Genomic DNA, 19074 nt, shown 5'->3' with positions numbered 1-19074 from the left:
GCTGGGGTAAGGGTGCAGAGGAGGGATGCGGGGCTCAAACTGAATTCCCGCATGTTCGCCTAGGCGTCCCGGACCGGTCTCCCACGCCCCCCTCCGCGTGGTTCTCTTCCTCGCGACCAGGGGAGGGGGTGACACCCAGGCCGGAGTCCTCCAGGGCACCCCCGTTCTTTCAGATGCCCTCACCAGCTCCGTTGCTTTCTTTGTTTCGGTCTGGGCCCGATGTGCCTCTCTCCACAGCCCTCCTCGGCCTCCCTTTCCGGGGACACTTCCTTTGTCCCCGTCTCCCGGGCGGTCCCGGCGTCCCCAGCCCCCCAGCCCCACCCGAGGCGGAGGCGGGGCAGGGCGGGCCGGGGGCGGGGCGCCGAGGGTGGGGCGGGGCGGGGCGGGACGCGGCGCTGCGGGGCTGAGGTGGCTGGTGGGACAGACCGGGCCGGAGCCGGAGCCCGAGCCGGAGCGGAGGCCGCAGGCAGGGGCGGCGCGATCGGCGGGAGCAGGCGGGTCGGGCTCCATGGCGCCAGCAGCGACCGTCTGAGCAGCGCGAGCAGCGACGAGCGACGGCCAGGCCGGGCTGCGGCTCTTCCTCGCCATGGGGGACGTGCTGTCCACGCACCTGGACGACGCCCGGCGCCAGCACATCGCAGGTGAGCCCCGCGCCGCGCGCGTCCGGGGACCCGCTGGGAGACGCCGGGTCACGCCGCCACCCTGGCCCACGGTCCGCACTGGGACCGCGGGCTCGGGAGAGTCAGGCCCGGCCGGGGCGGGGCGGGAACTGCAGGGGACCGCGTCCCAGGTCCAAGATTGTTCCCTCCGGTCGGGGCGTCCCTGCACGCCCCCTTCTGAGCTCGCCCTTCCCCCTCTCGCGGGGATTCCAGCCCTCCCTCTCGGATCGGAACCCCCTTGGAAGCTCTGTCCCTCCCCAGGCCCCTTGCGTTGGATCCCCCTACATGTTACCCGTGACTAGCCTGTGGGAGGGATCGCAGACCCCCCACTTCGGGTACCCCTGCAGAGAAGCATTCCAAGTTCACCCCCTCTCCTCCTTGGAATGTCCCCCCCCCCCCCACAGCGCGTCTTTACACTCTTCCTCAACTGTCTTGGTCTCCAGCTTTCCCTTGGACAGAGCTCCAGTACACGTGGCCGAGGCTGGACTGGCCCATCCAGGCAGGAGTCTGAGCCTGGGGAGTGGGGTCAGCGATAAATGGGGTGTACGGGGAGGGGGGTCCACTGTCCTTTGACTCAGACTCAGCAGGATCCCCCTGCTGGCGGCCATGGTCAGGGGGTTGGCCAAGGCTGGAGCCAGGCCTCCTCAGTCCCCTTCTTCAGCCTTCCCGGCTCCCAGGCTGTCATTGCACAGTGGCTACTTCTCAGAAAGGCAGCTGCTCCCAAGGCTCCTGGGTCCCAGCAGGGTCCCAGGTTCCTCCTCCCCGCAGACCCAGGAGAATGCGGAGGGAGGGTGAGAATCCCAGGCTGCCTGGGAAACTCAGCTCTGTGGCTAACCTCTCCAGCCTGGGGTGATGCAGCCCTGGGTGGAATCCCAGCATCTGTTTCCCAGCCGTGAAATCTTGAATAAGTCTCTTAATGTCCTGGCGCCTTGGTTGTCTCCTCTTTGAAATGGGGTGAATGATTTCTTATTAATAGGTTGAGAGACTTAAATGAGCTAATTCATGAAGCTTGGCTAGCACAGGGCCTGGCCTAGAAGAGGCATCCATAGCAGGGTGCCTGTGCATGCATGGTGTGGGGGCAGCCCATGGAGAGAGGAGACATTTCCTCTTGGCTGAATTTGCCTGTCCCCGTCCAGTGGGCCCAGAGCGCCGTGTCTGCCCATACTTATCTCGCTGCCTTGCAGTCCCATTGAGTTTCAGCAACTGTGTTCTTCACCTCACACCCCTTGAGAACAGTAACCAGGTGTCCCTTTATTTTGTGTCCCCAGGGCCCCACCCAGGCCAGACACAATGGAGGTGCTGGGGAGAGCTTGCCATGTGACCGTGGTCCTGGGCCAGTGCCCTGAGCTCCTTTGTGCCAGGTCTGGGGCTGGGCATGGGGTGGGCATTATGTAGAAATGAATCAGGCCCCCTCTAGCGGAGGAGGACCAGCGGGGGGATTAAGTCCTGGACAGTCTCCTTGTAGGACTCTGGAAGGAGGAAGGGCTGGGTGGAGTTTTCCTGTCCCCTCCCCCTGTCGGTGGCAGCTCCTCGGGGCTCTGTAACAGTCCACCCATTCAGGACCTCCTTCTGGGGCCTCTCACCCAGCCTGGGTGGGGTGTGCCCAGCCTTTAGTGGGATTTTTCCTTTCCCCACAACCCACCTCCTGGGTTGAGAACTGCCAGCCCACCCCCCTCTCCCCTGGCCATTTTACAGGGGAGGAGACTAAAGCCACAAAAGGTGAAGTGTCCTGTACTGAAGAGGGTTGGGTTTGTTCTGTGGATGCCAGGCTCAGTGGAAGAGGGTTGTGCCCACTCAGAGCCTACTGGCCTCTCTCTCTTCAACACTTCAGTGCTATTAATAACCCTCTCCACATGTCTCAAATTCCTAGTCCAGGCTCACCTGAAGGGACTCCTGAAGTAAGGGGGGTGGGAGGTTGGAAGGGGGAAAAAGCCACCCAGCCCCCTCCATGGAAGCTGTCTGCCTGGAAGTATCTGTTGGAGGGGAATAAGGATGTGCCATTGCTACCCCCAGTGATCCATGTGCCCCCTCCCCCCACCCAAGGAGCAGTGGGCATTTTAATACCAGACCATTACACTTCCAGACCTCTCCTGACCTGGGGCCTGGGCCACCCCTGTGGAAATGTCAGCCTGTGGAATATCCCTTCCAACAGTGCTCTGGGCTCCCAGGCCTGTTTGAGTTTTGTGGCTTGGCTGGTGATGCCCGCAGTTTTGCTCCTGCCCCCAAGCAGGTGAGCAGGTGAATGCCAGCCTGCAAGTCCTGGCAGAGGTCAGGCGTGCTCCAGCCCATGGTGCTGTTTTGCTGCCACGGCGCCTTTCATCCTGGGATTTCAAAGCCCCTGGCAAGCAGGGACTTGTTCCCACACCAGCGGCCCCGTGGGGCTGGTGGCAAGATGATTCCTTCCTACTTACTTGAGGGCGCTTGGTGAGAGGAGAACACTGGGCCAGAGCCAGGAGGCCTGTGTGACCTCAGGCAAGCCACTTACTTTCTCTGGGTCTCAGTTTCCCTAGCTGTAAACCGAAGGAGCTTGTGCTACCTGGTTGAAGTCCTTTCCATTTCTGAGTGGCTAAGGAGCCCAAAATTTTCCCACAAATCTGCTCCTCCAGACCTGAGCCAGCTCAGGAGCCCAGCACAGACCTGGCTGACTTTGGGTCTTACCCTCTATTGTGTTATCTGTAAAATGGAAATAATAGTAGTGCTTCCCTACCAGTTCCTGCAATAATACAAATAAAGAGTAGGGCTAAGGCATATGCTTGGGGCCAGTGCTTGGGGCATAGCAAGTGCTCAATAAACAATTGCTATTGTTATTGAGATTGTCATTTAGTCTCTGGCACAGTGGTTAAGCGCTAGGCTGCTAACCAGAAAGTCAGCGGTTAGAACTCAGCAGCCACTCCAGGGGAGAATCTGCTGTAAAGATTTACACCTTGGAAACCCAGTGGGGCAGTTCTACAGTTCTACCCTGTCCTACAGGGTCTCTATGAGTCGAAATCGACTTGATGGCAACTGAGTTTGGTTTTTTGGTTTTGTCTGCTGCTGTGAGGGCATTGGTGGTTCAGTGGTAGACTTCTTTCCTTCCATGCTTGAGACTCTGTTCGATAGCTAGCACCTGTCTGTCAGTGGAGGCTTGTGTGTTGCTATGATGCTAAACAGTTTTCAGTGGAGCTTCCAGACTCAGACAGACTAGGAAGAAAGGCCTGGCGATTTACTTCTGAAAATCAGCCAGTGAAAGCCCTGTGAACCACAACAGTCTGATCCTATCGTGCATGGGGTTTCCGTGAGTCGGGGCCCAGTCTTGAGGCAGCGGACAACAACAACATCTGATTCTGCAGAGGGCAAGGAGGGTGGCCAGGTGTTTGGAGTTTGAAGGGGACAGTTGCCGCTGAGGTTTGGATCCTGTTTCTCCAGGGTTTGCCCAGCCCTTGGGATCAGGGTGGATGCTGGTTCCCTGAATATGAGATTCCATGCAGGGCTTTAGAAGCCTCAGTTACTGAGCTTCTTTCACTTTGGCAAATGTAGAAGGTGGATATGGGCTGTCTGGAGCTGAACCAGAGGGCTGTGATGGAGGCCCACATGAGAAGGGGAAGAAGGGATGGGGCGTGGAGAGGTGGGTGGATTAGGCTAACTCACACCTTCCACCTTAGGCCAGAGGACTAAGAGAGCTGAAGAGTCTGGGAGGCCGTGTCAGTGCTGTATGAGGAGTTCTTTGCTTACGGTCTGAGCCGCATAAACCAATATGAAACAGGTGAAGGAGTAAGTTCTCTGTCGCTCAAGATGTCCAAGTCAGGGCTGGATAACAGGCCTCCTTTGCCTGGCAAGAACCTGGCATTGGCTGGGGGGTGGCCCTTTGGCCTCTCAGAGAGTCTTGAAGGACTCACTGTTGGTGTGGAAGTTCTGTTGGCTAGGATGAAATTATGGTAGCATAGGAACCCCCCTCACCCCACTGCCTTAAGGTTTATTACCTGAGGAGGCTGGTGGGGGAGTTTAATGATAGCTTTACTGAGCTGAAACTCAGATCAGACAACTCACCTATTCAGTGATTTTTAGTATATTCACAGAGTTGTGCAGCCATCACCACAATCAATTTCAGAGCATTTTCATCACCCCAAAATGAAACCCTGTACCTGTGAGCTGTCACCCCCCATTTTTCCCCTAACCCTTCAGCCCTGGGCAACCGCGGTTATTCTTTTATTATCGCAAAAGTAATGCATGTACAATGTAGGATTATGTAAAGTAAAAAACAGAAGCCCCCTCCATCCTCCCTCCCTTCAGTCCCACTCCCCAGAAGAAATCACTTTAAGTTTGGAGTGTCACCGTTTCTAAACACACCGCTGTGTACACACTCATATAGATTTGTTTATAAAGAGATCACATTATACGTTTCCGTGGTTTGATTTTTTTTCACCCAGTATACTGTGAACATCTTACCATGTCAAAACTTATGGATCTCCCTCGTTCTTTTGTTGGTGTGTTCCTTTCTGTGCGTGGGCCAGTTTCTTGATCCAGTCCCGATAGGGGACATTTAGATTGTTTTCAGCGTTCTGCTAGTATTCACAGTGCTGCCTGAACATCTTGCCCAACGTTCCTGTATCAGAGAGGCCTCAAAAGCGAGCCTCTGGGTTGTGGCGTTTTGATGTATTACCACATACCTTTCTAAAAGGCTGTAAACAATTGATACTCCCTCCTGTCAGTATTGTCACCTCTAGGTGGGTTTGAACTGCCAACACTTTGATTAGTAGTCGAGCGCTTAACCATTTGCCCTACTTAGGGACTCTGATTGGCAATCAGATATGGGAAAGATGGTATCTTGTTTATTTGCTAAGTAAAACAGTTCCTTCCAATTGATTTTAAAAATCTACCACTCCACATTTGGAAAATGGCTGTAGTTTCCAGGACTGAAGGGATGGAGGTGCTCTGATTTGGCCCTCCATCCCCACGCCCCCCCCCCCGCCATGTGTAAGTTCCTCATTGTCCTGGGCTTTGCAGAGACCAGGCTGGCCAGAAGCATTGCCCGGCTGTGCCTGAGCTGCTGCCCTTAGCCAAGGTCTGGGTCAGCCCTTGGGGGTGAAGCGTCTCGGGATTCTGTGAGTCTCTTGTGTCGGGTCTTACATAACGTGCTTTTGTTGGCTTTGACCCTGCCCTGCTCCTCCCCCCAGCCTCCTAGTCCCCTCCACTCCATTCCTTTCCCAAAGCTGTGGCCTGAGCTCTAGCTTGCCCCCTCAGGAGCTGCCCCAGCCTCCACGGGGGCTCCTTTCTCACCCCTCCAATCCTTCCTACGCACACTGTCAAAAACACCTTTCTAAACCTAAACTAGACCACAGCCTATCCTCCGTCCCTGGTGCCTGAGGAATGAAGTTTAAAGAAGAGAATAGGAACCACTGGTCTCACCATCTAGCCATGACTGCGTTCTTCTTTAGTACTATTTCCCTTCTGTAATTATTGTTGTATATTGCTGGGACCATGACTAATTTTGTGTCTTGCTTTTTTCTCCAAATGATTTATCATAATGTCTCTCCCAGGTCGTTAAAAGCCCTCCGGAAGCATTCCTAAAGGCCACATCTCGTTCCATCAGAGGACATGGGGCATTTCTTTACCCTTCCCCTAGACATGAGGTCGATCCTGACATGAATGTTGGTTATAGGGTTTTCTTTTCTTTTGCTTCACTGCTGCAGACACTTTCTTCCTCTTGTCCTGCTCTCGCCTCCTCTCCACCAGCCTGGGCATTGCAAGGAGGCACCTTTCTGGGACGGGGACACCCTCAGCCCCCCAACATCTCTGAGCATCCTTCCAGGGGGAGTGGGCTTGAAGGGGCTGCCCATGAGCTGGGGACATGGACCAATGACCATGGCCTTTGGGTGTGTGGCCGAATATGTCTGGCTGCTTCCTCAGCCTGTGTCATGCAGGGACTTGGAATGAATGTCTCTTGCCTGAAGATGGTGGTTGAAAAACCAAAGAAAACCAAACCTGGTGCCGTTGAGTCAATTCTGACTCATAGCGACCCTGTAGGACAGAATAGAACTGCCCATAGGGTTTCCAAGGAGCACCTGGTGGATTCGAACTGCCGACCTTTTGTTTAGCAGCCTTAGTTCTTAACCACTGTGGCCACCAGGGGGTGGTTGAAAAGGGAGGGGGCAATATCAGGCTCTGAATTACTGCAAAATTCCCGTTGCTGTCTAGTTGATTCTGACTCATGGCGACCCTGTGTCTGTCAGAGTAGAACTGCTCCATGTTGGTTTGAACCCACCAGCCGCTCTGCGAGAGAAAGACGTGGCAGTCTGCTTCCATAAAGATTACAGCCTTGGAAACCCTGTGGGGCAATTCTGCTTTGCCCTATAAGGTTGCTTTGAGTTGGAATTGACTCCATGGCAATGAATTTGGTTTTATTGGGAGGGGTTAGTCTTTGTTGTTAAGTGCTGTCAAGTCAGTTCCAATTCATGGTGACCCTATGTACAACAGTACAAACACTACCCAGTCCTGCACCATCCTCACAATCACTGTTATGTTTGAGCTCATTGGAAGTAAATTGCCAGGCCTTTCTTCTGCAGTGTCTCTGGGTAGCTACAAACCCTTTCAGTTAGTAGCCAAGCACAAACCGTTTGCACCACCCAGGCCCCCTCCTGCAAAATTAGCCGTCATTTAATTGAGCACTCACTATGTGCCATGCCTTTACCTGTATTATCTCATTGAATTTTCACTCCCCTCCCACCCACCTACCTCACACCTTTTTACAGGTGGGCGCGGCGGCAAGTACTGGTGTCCAAAGTCTTAGCTATTAAAACCATGCTCCACTGTGACTGTACAGTCCCTGGTGCCCAGGTCAGGCAGGCGGACAATGTGGATAAAGCCCTGAAAAGAGGCAGGCCACAGAGGCCTGGGGCGGGCGGTGAGGGGAGGGGAGACTCAAGTGGGAACAGAGCTGTGTGTGTCAAAGGCCCCCGAAGGTTGCACAAATCTCTCGCTCCCGTCATTACTCAGTCTGAGACTCACAGTCTCCCTTTGACCAGTCCTGTTTTTCGCTTCACCCCCTCCTCCCCCGCAGGCAGAGCTCATGACTCACTTCACCCTGGGTCTCCTCGAAGCATCATCCTGTGGTTGCAGAAATTCCTGAGCTGCCTTTTCCTTCCCCCTGCCCCACCCCCAGCCACTTCCCTGCTGGAGGAAGAAGGGTTTTTTGCAGATTGTGCTGGGCAGTTTTAAGGAAGGGTTAGGGCAGATGCCTAGGTTTAAACCCCCGAGAGTGGAGCAAAGCCATGCACCTCTCCTGGTAGAATCTTAAGGCCCAAGTCACCGCAATCTTCTGATCTCGCAGATTTTAAAACTGGAAGAGCAGGAAGTGCCCCTCCTCTCCAGGGCAGTTGGTTCCACCCTCTGGGACTGGTCCCATTTTGAAGATGTGTTACGTCTGGCCCATAGAGGTGAAAGGACCTGCCTGATGACATGTTGGATGGTAGGTTGGAAGAAGCAAGGAGCTGGTTAAGGGCTCTGCAGTCAGACTGCTTGGGTTCGAGTCTTGGCTCTGCCACTAGATGAACTGGTGTTCTTGGGCAAACCTCTCACCCTCCTGAGCCTCAGTGGCTTCTGTAAAGAGGATGACAGTACTGACTTCTCAGGGTGTGGGGACTGTGGAAGCGCCTGGACCGAGAGGCCCAGGTCTTGTGGTGAGAATACGGTGAGTGATAACTGTTAGAATTGTCACCTTATTAAGCAAACTTTATACGCAGGAGGATGTGCTGGGTTTGACCTGCAGCCTCACGAACCCCCAGTACCCTGCCATGTGTTCTGGAAAGCAGGCATGCCCCAGTTTGAGGAGCACCTGGACACTTGTTTAGCAAGTACCTGGAGGGTGTGAGATGAGGGCCATTCAATAAGCATCGTCCACTCTGTGTCCAGCATCAGCCAGGGCACAGAGGATCCACCAACCAAACCCATTACTGTGAAGATGATTCTGACTCATAGTGGCCATACAGAACAGAGTAGAACTTCCCCATATGGTTTCTAAGGAGTGGCTGGTAAATTTGAACTGCCAACCTTTTGGATAGCAGCCATGCTCTTCACCACTGCACCGCCAGGGCTCTGCAGAGAGGATAAAGGGGTGAGAAGGCAGATGGGAATACCCCCTCCCTTTGCCTGGACCTTGTGTACAGAACTAGACTTATGAGTCTTGAGTCAGGTCTTGTTGACAATTTGCCAGGTCAATGATTGTGCCTCTCTGTGCCTTTTCTCTCCATCTGTGATCTCAAGATCAGTGTCTGCTTCTAGGAATTCTATGCCTCTGAAAACCCTTTCCTAGGGGTCTCGAGATGCCTTCCAAAGGCAGGGCTGGAGGGTTATGATATTAGAAGCTGAGGAGGTGAGGGTCCTGTCTGGACATCTGTGAGACCCCACAGGGGTACAATTGAGCTCTGGCCCCAGATACACTCAGTCTTTTTTTTATTCATTCAATGGATAGTTATTGAGTACCTACTGTGTGCCAGGCACTGTGCTAGGCACTAGGGGCAAGCTGATATACAAACTCATAGTAGTCCCTACCCATGTGACGCTGCCTGGCTGGTGATCACTGCAAAGGACAAGGAGGGTTCTCAAAGGGAAAGACCTTCTGCAGGAGTGTAAGAGGGGGCTGGCGTGGTGGATAAGGGTGGACTGGCCTGCTGGGGTGGGGGCATTGGGTGGAGCAGAGGAAGCCACAGGGGCTGGCCTTGAAGAGGAGAGGACTTTCTCCTGAGGGCCCTTGGGAGGACTTGAAGACATTTTTAGACAGGTGGAGTGGGTGAGTGGGCTTTGCAAGACAGTGGATGGGAGGAGGTGAGCCTGGTGGTGAGAGGTGGGGTCTGGACCAGCGAGGGTGGGGGTGGGGCATAGTCAGGGGATGTGTGTATACATGGGGCCATGGGGGACTAGAGTGGCCAGGCCTCAGTGATGGTGGTGTGCAGGGTTGGGGACATCTAGTGTCCATTCCTCTTGGCCCTATGGGGTTCACAGGTTTTAGAAGTTGTTTTATCAAGGCCGACCTTTAGCCAGTGGTCCTGCAGCCTCTGCTCCCATCCCTCAGATGATGGGAGACTCACTCCATTCCTAGGCAGCTCTGAGTATGAGAACCTTCTTCCCTTATAAGGGGCAGAGTAGAAAAGAGCCGGGTCTGTAATCCAAGGATCCAGGTTTGAGATTCTGTCTTTACTGCCCTATAGTTTTGGCAGGTCCTTCCTCTCTCTGCACCTCAGGCTCCTCATGGGTAAAGTGAGCATAACAGTAGCCCAGACCCACTAGGTCGTTGTGAGGGATCGGTAAGATGAAGTGGGTAGAGCTCTTTGCGTTTTAAGTAAACATTGGCTCCTGTTATCATTAGCTGTTACTGTTGTGTGTAGTCAATGGTAGACACCTGCCAAGAGGGTCACTCCTCCCTGGTGGATCAGAATTGTAGTGTTTTGGCCAGGGAGCCTAGTGCAGGGTCCGTTTGCAGAGGTGGGAGCTCCAGGGGATAACTGAGGATCCACAAGGTGCAGAGGAAGAAGTTATTGTGGTTTGCAGAGTATGAACCCTGCTTTCCCACCCACCCATCTGTGACCAAGCCAACTGCAGCTGCCGTCTGTCCTCCGATGCCCTGCTCTAAACTGAGCTGATTGTGTCCAGCCAAGTTTGTTAAGCCAGCACCTTCTAGAAGAGGAGTCCCTTGGGCAGGAGACTGCCCACCCTCCTGTGTGCCACCTGTCTCTAATCCTCTTGGAGCCTTTTGTGGGTGCGGATTGGGACGCAGGCACCCCAGGACTGGTGCCAGTCACCCTTTGGCTACTTCTTACCCCTCTCTGGCCTTGTTTTGTCTATCTGTGCAGTGAAGCTCTAGGACAGTCTCCAGTGCCTTTCTAGCTCTGACTTCTAGGGAGCCTGTGGGTCTTGAGCTGCCCTGAAAGCACAGAGCAGGTGTTTGGCAGATATTGATTGCATGAGGCGATCTTGCTTTTAAAGGAAGAACTTGCTCTGAAAGCTTTTTTGTGCTGAGTCTCAGCTGGGTGCTGGAGATAAAGCAGTGACATGAGCCCTGATCTCATGGAACTTATGGTCCCTGCCAGCCAAGAAGATTCAGTCAAGCTGGACTTGCTGTGGTTTGTATTACAAAGACAGTGGATCTCTGTTTTTTGCAAAGTGCCTGTTATTTTTAAACACTGGGTCAGCCCAATTCAAGAGGCAGCCTGCCTGGGCTTGACTGAGCATTGCACAGACTTCTGTCATTGACAGGTGGCTGTGTGGCCTTTGGCAAGTTATTCTCCTCCTCGGAGCCTCCACTGCCTAGTCAGTAAAATGGGAACCATGACCCTGACCCCTGCCTCTGGGGCTGTGTGATGGTTCCAAAAGGCGGCACATGAAATGTGGCATCACACAGTTCCTGGCACGTGGGAGGCATTCAAACCAAAAAAAAAACCAAACCCACTGCCGTCGAGTCGATTCCGACTCACAGAGACCCTATAGGACAGAGTAGAACTGCCCCATAGAGTTTCCAAGGAGCGCCTGGCGGATTTGAACTGCTGACCTCTTGGTTAGCAGCCGTAGCACTTAACCACTACACCACCAGGGTTTCCAGGAGGCATTCAGGAGATGGCAGTTCCATTTTAGCTGAGCTCTCGAGGCAGCCGTGTGTCATTTGCTCTGGGCTGTCAGGGATTAAGGAGTGAGTGGCCATCTGAAGGGAGTGAGCTGACAATGGCCTCCTAGTTTGTTTGGAGGAAGTGTATAAGGGAGAAAAGAGAACAAAGCTTCAGTTTTGGGAGGCTCAGCTCTGGTTGGGGCTCCTTCACTTGTAGGCTGCGGGAGCTGTGGCTACTGTGGGAGGTTTGCTCAAAGCCAACCCCGACAAGCCCCCAGCTGCCTTGAGTTTGGAGCTTACCGATGGGCAGTGGCTACTTTTATTTTTCTGTCCCCAGGCCCTTCCTCCTCCTAGCCAGGAAGGACCTTTTGAAATCATCTAACCAATCCCTTCCTCCATTGCCTTGCTGAGTAAACTGAGGCCCAGAGAGAGGAAAGGATGTACCTGAGGTCTCAGAGGCTGCAAACCAGGACGAGTATCCGGGGCCCCTGACCCCAGCAGGAAGATTTTTTTCTTTCCTCCTCCATCCTACACCTACCCCCGCCTTGGACAGCCCCAGACAGCAAAGACGTGGTCAGGGAAGGAGTGATTGGGCCAGGGCGGGACCGCGGAGGTTATAATTTTGAAAACTGAGTAAACAAACAAGCCCTCAGTAAGAGAGAAACGGGTCCTGTGCTGGCCTCACAGATGGGCCTGTGTCTGAGGAGACAGCCCAGGCCTGTCCACACACAGACAGTGAGGTGCTGTGTTTGATTAAAAAAAGCCAAAGTTGCTTCTACCCCTGATTCCATATTTAAGGCTGCCGGGAAGAGGGGAGGGGCAGAAGGACCACCCTTCCATGCAGTGGGTGGGGCCTGACCCCCTAGGGCTGGCCACTGTGCAGGCCTGGGTGGTAGGACAACTGTCCAACACACCAGACTCAGGACAGTAACAGCTCACTATGTGACTTTGGTCAAGGGGCGTCTCCTCTCTGGGCCTCTATTTCCTCAGTGGTCCTGTCTTTGAAGGTGGGCAGTAAGGATTAGGGGTTTGTGATTTGAGCCCAGTGGCTGAACGAAGCCAGCCCCTTCAATCATTTGACCTGAGACTGGCTGAGATCTCAGAAACTATTTCTTTGTGGCCAGAGGCAGGGGCACTCTTTCTGATCAAAGGGGTTACTTTTTAGTGACCCTGAGAGTTTTCCTGGTCCTGGGAGGCCAAGCCTCCAATCCAGACCAGGCTATAGCAGGCTGCCCAGCTTGGCTTTCCTGTTTTCCTGTTGAGATTGTGGCAGAATCTCAGAGGAGCTGCTTCTGGAGCCTGCCCCTCCTGGCCTGGAGCCCCCTGGGGTGGAGCCCAGCAGACTTCGTGTGCGATTAGGGGCTGAGCCCCTCCTGCTGCTGCCTCCCTCTTTCTCCCCTCCCCGCTGCCAACGGTTCCCTGTGTGGCTTCTTCTGAGAGTCTGATTCTGTGGATGAGTGCTTGGTCTAGCCTCAGACCCGCTATGGATTCCCTGCGTGACCTTGGGCGACTCCTGCCTCTTCTCTGGGCCTTAGTTTCCCCCAGGGTTCAATGACAGGGTTGGATGAGGGCCTCTGGAAGAGGTCCTCCAACTCTGTAATGGAGTGACTTCACTAGCCTGTGTCAGACCCTTCCAGCTCTAGACCCTGAAAATCCCTGCAGGACTCACCTAACCTACCCCTACAGCTTCCTCAAGCATTCTGTTTCTTCAGCAAGAGCATTCTTCTCTTGGCCCCATCCCTGGCAAGCTGGCTTGGGGCTCTTCCCCTGGACCCCCAAAGCCATGCATAACCCTTTCCAAGCAGTCACATGTTCTAGTTCTTGTCTGTGAGCACCATGAGGGCTCCTTCACCTTGGCTTCCCCTCTGGTGGACAGTATGGCCTTGCAGCTCAGAGCTTGCTCCACCCATTACTAGCCAAGTGCCCCTGGGGCATTACCTTCAGCCCTTTAAGCTTTACTTTCATAAGCTGTAAAATGGGAATGATAATAACAATATTCACTTCCCTGGGTTGTAAAGGTTAAATTACAACTTGCATGTACAGCACTCAGCACAGCGCTGGACACAGTAAATGTTCAAGAGTCAATAGCTGTGATTGCAACGTGATGGTTTAATTTGTTTTAATACCTTAACATTGAATGAATGATTAAATTCTATTGCGAGGGTCTACGTTCTTGCAGCATGGGGACCCAGAAGCTGTTTGTAGGGCTGTGCAGTGTGTGTGTGTGTAGAGGGGGCAGATGCAGGAGGACTCAGGGGCCCTGATTGGCTCTGACTTCCCTCCGCCAGTCCTGGAAGGAGTGGTTTGCCTCCACACCCCCCGCCTCCACGTGTGAGACTGCAGGAACAGAGCGTGTGCAGCCACATGAAGCTTCCTTCCTCCCTGCTTGTATTCCTCTTAGTCTGACTCACTGCTTTTGAGCCCTTTGTTCTTGTCCTTGAGCTAGGAGTGAGGCAGGGAGAGGCAGGAGCTGAGGGCTTTGCTCTTGGGCAGGCTGACCGTCCCTGTGAGTTCCTGGCCCTTCTCCATAACTGGCTCTTCAGGGCTGAGCCCTTAGTGCGAGAGACAGGGGATAGAACACCTACCTGGGTTCTGGTCCTGGCATTCCCCCCTCCTGAACTCATGTGCTTGGCCACCAAGCTGGGGGTGGGTGGGGTGGGGTGGGGTCAGTATAGCCACACCAAGCCAGCGTGTGTAAAGTTCATGTCTCAGTGGGACAGACAGCGAAAAAATTGTCACCAGTCCGTCATTAATTAAACCGTTATTGGATGGCAAACTGTCAAGAAGAAATGACTCCTTTTCCTAGAGAGCTCAAGCAGGCTGGGCCCTGTGCTAGGCACGTGAGGGGCGTTGTCCCGTGGCATCCTTGCAGCATGCCTGCTACTTGCCTTCTGTGGGATGAGAAATGGTTCTAGTGGCTCAGAGACTCACCGAGGTCCACTGGGCAGTGGGAGAGCTGGCCCAGGTGTGGAGCATGTCCTTGTCAGTCAAAGGGACCCGTCTCTGTGACGGGAGGCCTGGGTGCTGCTGCCAGCCCCACTGCAGGACTAGGGGTGGGTGAACCAACACCAGCATTGTAGGGTGGTGCCCACAGCGCTGGGGATGGATAACTACAGTGCAGTGCTGGGTTTTTAGCCCCTGAAATCCTTTCTTCATGCATCCTTAGGCAGAAAAATATGAGGTAGAGAAGCCGTTGTCATTAAACATTGGATCCTTCTAAAGACAAGACAGGAAGTGGCAGCCCAGGAGAGGGTGGTCCTCCCCACACCCCACCACCATTACAGCCAACAGCAGAGAGGTGAGGTGGCCCAAAGCCTCTGGTGAAACCTGCTCAGCTGTTTCGCACCCGGAATAACCAATATAACCACAAAATAATCACACAGAGATGTGTCTTTAACAGAAAGTGTATCCCTGCTTTGGCTAAAACCAGAAAGAAAAAAAGAAGCAATGTCTATCAATAGGATATTGTTCAATGGAATAGTATGAGGCCATTCAAAGTGGAGATGTAGTTCTCTATGTCTGAAAGCATATGTGTCTATACAGGTGTAGAAGAAATATGGACAGAAAGTCACCAAAATGTTAATAGAGATTATTTTTGGGTATTAGGGTAATGCATTATTGAAAATTTATTCATTCTATCCTGGCTTTTTTTTTTTTTTTTGTGTACCAGGCAAAGGGATGAGAGGGCAAGGCGCCCTTTCTCAACACTGTTAGCTGGATTTGAGAAAGAGGATATATCTTCTTTCTGTGGAAAAGAATTTAAAAAAAGAAAAAATGGTGTTGAGTCAATTCCAACTCATAGCGACCCTATAGGACAGAGTAGTGGCGGTGGATTTGAACTGCCAACCTTTTGGTTAGCAGCCGAGCTCTTAACCACTGTGCCACCAGGTCTCCATGGATAAGTATAGCAGCAAACATTCAGTGTGCATTACTCTGTGCCCAGCACCATGGTGGTTAAGCTGGGGATGGTTTCTACAGATCCTGAGTTTCAGTGCGGGCAGTGACATCCCAGGCGGGAGTGGCGGCAGTGGTGGTGAGGACTGGCTGGTGAACAGTGGGGGGATTCCCATCCAACTAGGAGAGTCTACAACCTATCAGTCCTTCAGCCCTTAGATGTCCCTGCTCACTGCTCCTACCAGAATGTTCTCTGGGCACGTTGGGTGATGTGGATGGGGTGCTGGGGGCTTAGTGCTGGACTTGAGTGCCCAAAGGTGTGTGGAGCAGGAGGTTAAACTCTGAGGGTCCCCTCTGCCTGTCTTCACTGTGACCTCAGCTCTTTTCACCTGTTTCCCCATCTATAAAATGGGGATGGTCATAACTACCTCCAAGGGTGTTGTGAGCTTTGTGAGGAATGCCATGCCTGGTGCTTGGCACATAGTGAACATTTGATAAAAAGAGTTTCTGCCCTTGGGGTCCAGTGTCCCCACCAGGGTCAAGACTGCCTTCTTGAAGAGCCTGGACCCAACTGACAGCATGGTATTAGGTCAGGGCACTCGGCAGTGATCCCCTCAGACTCGTGGTGGCTACCACCTGCAGGCACCCACCAAAGGTCAGGTCCTGAGGCCAGGGACTCACAACCACCAGAGGCTTGACCTTTCAACTTGGAGCTTCCTCAGAGCTCCCTCCCTTTTGTTACATACATAATGGTCAAAGAAAAATGAGAGAATGCAGTTAAGTAATAGGAAGAAAATTAAAGCCACCAATAATCTTCCCACCCAGAAACAATGATTTTTGGGCCTTTTCTTGATGCATAATCTGTTCTTCCACCTTAACAGTGGGCTGTGAACATCTGCATACATGTTGCTCCCCTGCAAGGTGATGAATGGCTACAGAATATTCCATCATGCCCCCATATTCTGTGTTTTAACTTGCTCAGCCTAGCCCCTGTTGTTGGACACGGGCTGTTTCTGTTCTTCATAGTTGCAAACAGTGCTGTGTTGGACAGCCTTAATCGTTCCCTGAGGGTTAATTCACTGCCTCCACCATGGTGTGTGCCAGGCTGTGCCCTGAGATGGGGAATGCAGAAGGGGAGGCCAGCGTGGTCCTCACTCTCCCCAGGACCCCATCAGGACAACAGACCAGCATGGAACATCTGCGGAGGTGGGGAGGAAAGGCGTCTTTGGGAGCAGGGTCAGGGAAGGCTCATTGGAGGGGGTGTCCAAGGTGAGACCTAAAGGATGAAGGAGGAGAAGAGATGACAGGCAGGGAAGCAGCTCTGCAAGGCCCAAAGCTGAGAGAGTACTGAGATTTGGGGGAGCCAGAACTTGGTGGTTTTGCGGGGTTCTTGCTGGCCATGGCAGCCGCACCAGCTGTGTGCACACCACCTTCAGTAGTTGTTTTTCAAAGTGCTGGTACATTTGTTCCTTTGTGGGGCAGGGACCACCTTCTTTGTGTCTTCTAATGACGGACACAGAAGCGGAGTGATGTGCCTGCCCCAGGTGAGTGTCTGGCAGAGCTGAGCCCGGGCCCCCTCCTGCCTCCCGGTGTGGTGCTCTTTCCCCATGCCAGTCCAGAGGGAGCAGAAGAGGCTCAAGTGCAGGGGCTGTTCAGCTCCGATTTCCCAGGCTTTTTGCAGGTGCTGTATCATTTGACAGAATCTGCCAGAAGAGGAAACTGAGGATATGAGCTTAGGTGACAGCCTTAGTTTGTGTGATGGGGTGGTGACCTTTTCTACTGCTGATGTGTGACCTTCAGCTGGCCTGGCCTAGCCTGCTCCAGACCCAGTCCCCCTGTTCAGGAAGGGTCCTGCCTGTTGGGCGGGCCTGGGCTTGGACAGTCCCTGGCTAACCCTGCCCTCGTGGGTTGGGAAGGCTCAGTCCCAGGTCTTAGTAAACCTTTCTGGGAAAATTCTGCCCTCCTCCTGTGTCTTAAGATGCTTGGGAGACTGGATTGAGGAGCTGTGGCATAATCGCCCATAGCTAGTTGACAAGTATTTGTGTGCTAGGTGCTGTGCACTGGGGATATGTCATGAATAAGGTTGACAGGGTCCCTGCCCTTGTGGGGAAATGGACACTAAACAATTACTTATTAAAGCAAAATTGTGCTGATGACTAACAGGTGATTCTGACCTGAATGGAGGGGTGTGACAGTCAGAGACAATGCCTTTCAGTGCTCTAGGCTGCAAGTGGGTCTCGGGATCCATTTAGTCGGAGCTGAACCATAGCCTCGCCTGGGCCCACCAGTGTTACCTGTGTTGGGGAAGGAATGTTCTCTTTTGTCACAGTTGGACAGCATTAGAGCCTTGAGGGTCCAGAGAAATGGAGTCCAGCCTCTTCACCGGACAGATGAGGGGACAGAGAATCAGGAAGGGGGAGGGACTTGACCAAGATCACCCAGTGGCCTGGACTCAGGGCCCAGTGCTCTTAACCCTGCATTGCCACCCCTATCAGATCAAAGCAGTTTCCGGAGCCCCTCCTGCAGGCTTTGTGCTTACTGCCCAGTGATGGGGAGGTAGTGGGCCCTTCCCCACTCACCCTCAACGGACTCCCTGGGGAAGCTGACCTAGAACTCAGGAGGCTGTTGGCTGGGAGCTGTACGTCCCATGAAGTACAAATAGGGATCATGCAGGTGCCTGGGACAGGGCACATGAGGCTGGCAGGGCCCCAGGGGACTTGTTCCCGTACCTCCCCTTCTGGCCACCTTTGGAACCCTGAGGACACCTGCAGCCAGTGACCCAAGGGTGGAGCAGGGCCTGCATCCACCACTGGCCAAGTTGAGAAGGGCAGGCCAAGGGAGTCTTGTTATTTGAATAAAATTTTCCATTCGCCACCTGCATCAAGGCTTCCATGCCAAGGGTCCTGGCATTCCAGCCTGGGATTGGGTTTCCTCTTGGTCCAGCAGCATGCACAAGAGGGAGTTTTCACATTGGCTCATCTTTCTCCCTCCTGTTGCCCGCTTCTTTCCTTCTGCCTCTCCCTTCCTGGCCTGGAGAAGGCAGGAGCCCTCTCTTTACCCCCACCCCACTTATTGTCAGGATCGAAGGAGCAGGAAGCCGCAGGCAGGAGTGTGTGCGTGTGTGCATGTCTGCATGCATGCGTGCCTGCATGCATGTATATGTGTGAGTGGTGGGTGGACAAGGAGGGGTCAGGCTATGGGTCCTGAGGGAGCTTGGGAAGAATTCTGACTTAGCAAAAGGGACACATGTATGAGAGGGCACTCAGCTGATGAGTTGTATGGGGTTTGTATATCTGCGTTTAACTCTTTTCTGTTAGGCTTGGGCCACAGTGATGAACACTAATCAGAACAGCATCTGGCATTTATTGTGCTCTTACTGGGGGTCATGCAGTACGTCAGTTGCTTCTCACACATCTTTTTAGTCCTCACAACAACTCTTTGAGATGGGTGCTATCATTATCCCCATTTTATGGATAAAGAAATTGAGGCTCAGGAAACTCAAGTGTCCTGCCCCATGGTCTGTGGCAGAGCTAGATCTGTCTGGTCCCAAAGTTTGCATTTGTACTGCTCACCTTCCTCCTGGGACAGGATCCCCTCCCCAGCCTCCATGTCAGTAAGCCATCGAGCTGAGCTCCCCCAACTCCCAGGGCTGCCCATCCCACACTGGGCATCCTAGATAGTTAGAAGGCCCTCCCTGGAGTCCTGTCCATCTTCTGTGAGTCTCTTGAGATCAGGTTGCAGTTTGTCATGGACATGGCTATGGTTGGGTTTCCCCAGCATCTCTTTTCCCAGAGAACTATCCAGCTGCTTGGTTTGGGGGAGTCCCTGGGTGGTGCAGTGTGCCAAGCACCTTGGTGTATTATTCACTGTCTAATAAATGTTTCAAGTTTTTCCGGCTGGTGTAAATGGTTAATGTGCTCGGCTGCTAACCTCCTTTCCTTTAGTTGC

At 53.3% G+C, this 19074-nt stretch overlaps 1 protein-coding gene across 1 annotated transcript in view; it reads left to right on the top strand.

Annotated features, from left to right (window-relative positions):
* Nucleotides 1–400: 400 nt before the first annotated feature.
* NIBAN2 (niban apoptosis regulator 2) overlaps nt 401–19074 on the top strand; it is a 58331-nt gene continuing 39657 nt past the window's right edge. The window contains exon 1 of the mRNA XM_049894833.1: nt 401–641. Coding sequence (XP_049750790.1) covers nt 587–641 — 55 coding nt within the window. The 5' untranslated portion in view covers nt 401–586. The remainder of the gene's footprint in view (nt 642–19074) is intronic.

The sequence above is a fragment of the Elephas maximus genome, chromosome 9, assembly GCF_024166365.1.
Source record: "Elephas maximus indicus isolate mEleMax1 chromosome 9, mEleMax1 primary haplotype, whole genome shotgun sequence".
Taxonomy (NCBI): Eukaryota; Metazoa; Chordata; class Mammalia; order Proboscidea; family Elephantidae; genus Elephas; species Elephas maximus.
Note: the sequence above shows the minus strand (reverse complement) of the source record. Positions and strands in the feature narration are given on the sequence as shown.